Genomic DNA, 6,245 nt, shown 5'->3' on the forward strand with positions numbered 1-6,245 from the left:
AATGATACATTTAGCACTTAACATATCAATATACCCCCAATATCTATATATATAGTAGGTCTTTTGAAAGATCAGTGATTTTCTTATTTGCAAGTCAAACAAAGAGTGAGATCAAATTAATAGTTTAATGTATCAAACATCTTGATCAAACAACTAGAAACTTACAATAGTCAATAATTTTCACTCTTATAAAATATAACTCGAAAACCATTATCTTATATGTTGACAAAACCATTGACCTTTGAGCTTTTAAAGAATGCGATGCAAGAAATAGTAAGATCAATTAACAATACACCGGAGTGACTTGTTACAACCAGTGTGGGTAAATGGAAGACACTGGTAGACTACCTGATGTCCAATTCCATATTGTTTAGGTGTGAAATGGTGATGGCTCAAATGTAAAAATAGTCAATCACTTTCTTAACAACTGAGATATTTTCCAAACAGTTGGTTTCAAGATTTAAAAATGAATTCTGGAGTTAAACATGTTCCAATGAAAGCTGTTAGCAAGTAAAAAATAAAAATAAAAATGATTTCTGCCAAAATAATAATATAGCAACAAAGTTTCACATAAAAGTTGGAAGGGGCTGAAAAAAAAAAAAGTTTTATACAAAAGAAACTGCAGCTAAAAAATTTTTCTAATACAAATTTTGGGGAAGAAAAATTTTCCTGATATTTGAACCATGGATCTGAGATGTGTCTGTGCCAATCTGATGAATACAAAACTAATAGAAAGTAAGTTATACCACGTGTATAAACAAATTCCATCCTAAGAACTAATTCTATAAATGTACAACTAATTCTGAAATTATTCTTATGCAATGTTAACATGTGTAAAGGCTATTAATTAAATATATATTTTATTATTTCTTTTCTTTTCTTTTTGAAAAAAAGGGTCTAATCTCTAAGAAAAAATTTGCTTGTAATAAAACTTCAAATATCTAATGGATTTTTAAATGTAGATATTCACTTTGACAATATATAAACCATATTAATTTAATATTCATTCTAAAGAATTACCATTGGGAGCAGTTGTTTCCGATAAAACAAAGGAATTATTTCGAAAAGTGGCAAGCTTGTTTATATCTTGGAGTTGGATGTTTTGCTTTCATCATGTGGGCCTTTGAATTGATGGCAACCTTTGAAACCTATGTCTTTGCCGCCGATTGTGGGTGCTATGATTGCAATCATGCATTTAGCCTCATTTATGACTCTCACTACCACCTTATTGAGGAATGCTTTTTGTTTCAAAGGGTTAGGAATACTCTTATTAATCACCATCCTAGGTTTATGCCCTTTGTTTCTGATCTAGATTTTCCAGCACCAGTAAGATGACCCATTTTATAGCATCTTTTGCTTCAGGTTGTTGTGATATGCACCCTTCGTTGCTATATGCATGAGTTGTTGGATACTGTCTTACTGATGACTTTGTCCCCGTTCTTAATGATCCTTATACACACACACACACACACACACACACATATATAGGGAGAGAAAATAATTTTATGGTGTGGACGTCCACACAATAAAAAAATACACCGACATCCACACAATAAAAATACTGCAACGTCCACGTAATAAAAAAATACGGACGTCCGCACATAAAAAGACTCTATGTATATATACACACAAATATATATATATATATATAGAGAGAGAGAGAGAGTTTTTATGGTATAGATGTCCACATCATTTTATTATTTTATCTTATAGACGTTTGCAAAAATAATGATTTTTGAAAAAAAACCATCGTCAATATTATACATAAAATCATCGTTAATAATATATACAAAAATAATAAAAATTATCTTCTTTGTGGATATTCGCACAATAAAAATCTTTTTTCTATTGTATATAAATATGAATGAATATATGTACATATATATATATTTATATGAGCACAACATCATAACTATTTTTTTTTTTTTTGTTTTTTTTGTCTTCTACATTCAAAAGTCAACAAAATTGTTAGGACGTGTGTCCGAATACAAGTACTTATTTATTCTACTTTCACTGTCCTTTTGTACAATTTTTTTTTTTTCTTTGGGTAAGAAATTCGTTACCAGAAATACCAATATTAAAATGTACATCTAAAAGATCATCCATTACTTGATATATATAACACATATATTCATATCAGAAAAGACCATGAAAACTATTTATTCCAACGAAAAGAGAACCACATAGCATAAAAGTAACCGAAAGACCAAAACAAACAAAAGGAAGCGACCACAGCCACAACATTTAATAACAACAGCAACAACAATAATAATAATAGCGACAGATAATGAAAAAGATCATCAACAAGATGTCTTATTTGGATTAAGTGATTAGTTCCTCTCGAGTCTTCCTGAAGAGCTTGTGCTGAATGTGCTGATCAAAAGTGCGAGGTGGAAACAGCGGAGATTCAGTCTCGGAAACAACCTCGGGCAGCGGTTTCAGAATGATCTTATCCTTTGGCGGTTCACAGAAAACAGCCCAAGAAATCCTAACCTTCTCTTTGTTCACAAGTCCTCTATGAAGAATGCTTTTGTATTTCTTGTTGCTCAAGATTTCAATGGTATCTCCAATATGCATGATAATGGAGTTGGGAACACATTTCGCTGTAACCCAATTTCCTTGGTAGAAAAGTTGTAGGCCGGGTACCATATTGTGGAGGATAAAAGTGAGTGCACTTATATCAGTATGTGCTTCAACACCTAAAGCTAGTTCTGGCTGCGGACATTTTGGATAGTAGTTTATCTTCATCTGAAGTAAAAGTTCTTCCATACCACCCACTTCCTTCTCTAATCTCCCTTCTTCAAGTCCCAAACCGAGGGATAGCACGGACAGTACCTTCGTCGCTAGTCCTCTCAGTAGCCTCGCATACTCGCTCGTTGCCTCTCTGCATAAAAAAATAAATAAAATAAAAAAGTATTAAAAAAAAAAATAAAAAGAAACAAAAAAAATATATATATATATATATATATATATTTTGATATATGTTGACCTAGGTGATAACGGATTTTAAGATTTTGGAAACTTACATATAATCTGAAGGGGTTCTGGGCCAGATGGACAAGTTTCGCTTGTCTTCAGGATAAATACGGTGGAAGAAATAGTCTTCCCATTCGAGCTGGCCGCTAGCATTATTAGCAAGCTTACTTCCATAGCCTTGGATTTTCCCCGAAACCTGATCGTTTGCGTATTTTTCTTTTTCTTCAATTGGTTGGTCGAAGAAAGCTTGGCCAGCTTTCTTGACGCGTTCGATGAGATCGTCGGGAATTCCATGGTTAACAAGGTGCATGACACCCCAATCCATGGCCGCTTTCTTCAACTCCTCTTTGCATTTGTCTCTTACTGCTTCGTCCATGGAGTCAATGTCTTTTAAGTCGATTGTTGGAACTTGAGGACCTTCTATTTTTTTCTCTTCCTCGAAGATATTACCAATGCTGGTAAGCTCTTCTTGGGGTCTCACATACTCTTTTGGGATCGATTGAATCCCACTGCTTGACAAGGTCTCAACTCTTGGAACAATACCAAAAGTTACCATGTTTGTCAACAAAAATCTTCTTTCTTTTGTTTCAATCTGTCTCTCTTTTTCTTTGATATGTCTCTCAAGCTTAATTTTTTTCCTCAACCACTAGACAAAGACACTGAGTTTTCTCTAATTTGCGTTGATAATTTGCTGCTTCTTCAATGGTTTATATAAAGGAGCGGAGCCACATTGTGGCTTGACGTGGCCATGACCCCTGCCACTGGGAAAAATATATTTTTCTTTATTACGTACTTTATGTATATATTTTTCATTTATTTATCTTATGTAACCTTGTAACCCTCCACGTCAACTCATTTCTCTTTTTGATTCCTACTTTATCCTCAGTTGAGACTTTTTTAACATAATATTATTTAATTTAGTACGTCTTTATTATCTTTCCTTATAAATGTTTCACTTAATTTCTTATCCACCACATGAATATCTATAAATATTTTTTTAAATATTGGTCACCGTTGTTTAAATAAGCCTTCAATAATGCCAGAGCAATTAAATTTAGTGCTGTATTGTTTTTTATTTTCATTTTTTTCTTCTAAATTGTGTATAATTTACTTAATTCAATTGTTTGTTAATGGTAATTAGTGAAAGTTAGTATTTGTTAGATATATTAATTGGTTATAAAAGTGAAAAAAAAAAATCACAATTTCGATTTGTGTTTTATATGTTTAATTTTTTTTTTCTTCTTAGATTTATAGTTAAATTTGTTTCGATATATAATTTTGGGTGGCAATTCTAGATGGTAATTGAGGGTTGAAACCCGTCAAATCTGATTGTGACAAAGTTACGTGAAAAAGAAATGGTTGGTTTATCTGGAAATTTATTGCGTAGACACGAAATCACGTGACTAGCTAACTAGCTACCATAGAATTTCCATGAACATTGTCAGCATTCGGAGACTAGAGATGGAATATTGACTGGAAGCTTTCCTATATAGCACGTTGGTTGGTAACCGTCATAAGGATGATGTCGTTCGCTTTCGTTTCAAATTCCTATTTTGAACGATTTTTCTGGACGACCTTTCAATTTCATTTCTTGAAACTTCATCAATTTCTTTTTCTTCTTACAACATATTAATTTTGCAGATGCTCCAAAAAGGAACAAATGTATTAATTGGCGGAGAAGTCATTGTCTATTGGCAATAAGGGCTTATTTGGAGAAGTGTCACATCCAAAAATTTTGTTTGGAGGCACACTTGAATAATGAAATATATATATTTTTTAAAGTGCAAGTAATATAAATTGTTGCGGCCGAGGTCGCAGTTGGGCTGGCATTAGCCATGCCTCTGTCCATCTCCACCTAGGTTCGAGCAGGGGTTGTGGGATTCTAAGCGGAAAAAAAAAAAAAAAAAAAAGTAATATAAATTGTTACATAACTATTAACTAATAGTTATGTATTTTTTAAAATTTAATAAATTCTAAATTAGGATTCAATTATTTGCTACGACTTTAAATCAAATCTAAATTAACTTTTTATTTTAAATGATTTTAACTTCTATGTAAAATTGAGAAGGTAACTATACGGAGAAAAAAAAAAAAAGCCTTCTATTCAAAATTTTATTTGCTACTACTTTAAATCAAATCTAAATAAACATTTTTTTTAAATGATTTTAACTTCTATGTAAAATTGAGAAGGTAACTATACGAACAAAAAAAAAAAAAAAAAAACCGTCTATTCAAAATTAAAATAGGATTTTGACTGTATAAGCACTAACAATTATATAAAAATGGAAAACTTAAGTAGATTTTTGTTATAACCAATTTTACATAATTTCTATACAAAAAATAGCTATAAAAAGGGTGAAAAATAACATTTTCCAAAAGAAAATTTCTAAATAAAGAATACAAGATTATTACAAAAAAATATAAAGAGTACAAGACATAATTTAAAATTAAAAAGGGGCACTATTTACTATTTTAAAAGGGGGCACTATTTGTTATTCTAAGGATATATATTTAAAAAATAAAAAAGAACAAATAACACATATTAAAAAAAAAAAAAATTGATGGGGGAATTTACCCCTGCCGGCCAAAGCTAAATCTGCCAATGTTTGGGAGAATGTATTGTATATAAGATCGTCACCAATGACCTCTTTATTTCAAAGAGTATATTTTTCAAATTAAAGAGTGTCTTTAAATATAAAGAAAAAAATTTTATTACGTTCTCCAATAAAACTTTTATCATGTTCTTTGTTTTAATATTTTCTATAAGCATTAATTATTATAAACTATGAAATAAAACAACGAATATATGTGACGATCAGTGTGATGCGGGGCACTGGTAGGTTACCTGGTGTCTAATCTCATATCATCCGGGTGTCAATCAGGAGATGATTCAAATGTAATAATAGTCACTCTTATAATGTCGATGCTTTTTTGGAACAGTTGACTTCAAGGTTTGAAAGAACTCCGAAGTTAAGCGTGATCAGGTGTGAGTAGTCTAAGGATAGGTAACGTCATGGGAAGTTTTGAATAAAAAATCCCAAATCGAGTGTGGTGGCTAAGTTGGAAACAATATCGGTAGAGAGTGACAAGTCTACCAGGTTCACCAGTAGAAGCAGAGTGTTACAAATAGTATTAAAGCTTGTGCCCGACCGAAAGTGTGCCAGTGAGGATGTTGGATCCCAAGAAGGATCGATTGTGACCATCAGTGTGGGGCACTAGCAGACTATCGACTAGGTAAGGATCAGGAGATGGTTCAAATGTAATGATAG

The 6,245-nt window shown here is 31.9% G+C and overlaps 1 protein-coding gene across 1 annotated transcript; it reads right to left on the reverse strand.

The window, feature by feature from the left end:
* Nucleotides 1-2,134: 2,134 nt before the first annotated feature.
* Nucleotides 2,135-3,669, reverse strand: LOC107433556 (leucoanthocyanidin dioxygenase). Its single transcript, XM_016044855.4, has 2 exons — nt 3,027-3,669; nt 2,135-2,884 (listed from the first exon to the last, which is right to left on the reverse strand). The coding sequence occupies exons 1-2, from the start codon at nt 3,530-3,532 to the stop codon at nt 2,323-2,325; spliced, it is 1,068 nt and encodes a 355-aa protein (XP_015900341.3). The 5' UTR covers nt 3,533-3,669; the 3' UTR covers nt 2,135-2,322.
* Between the last annotated feature and the right edge of the window lie 2,576 nt (nt 3,670-6,245).

Source organism: Ziziphus jujuba, chromosome 6, assembly GCF_031755915.1.
Source record: "Ziziphus jujuba cultivar Dongzao chromosome 6, ASM3175591v1".
NCBI classification, from domain to species: Eukaryota; Viridiplantae; Streptophyta; class Magnoliopsida; order Rosales; family Rhamnaceae; genus Ziziphus; species Ziziphus jujuba.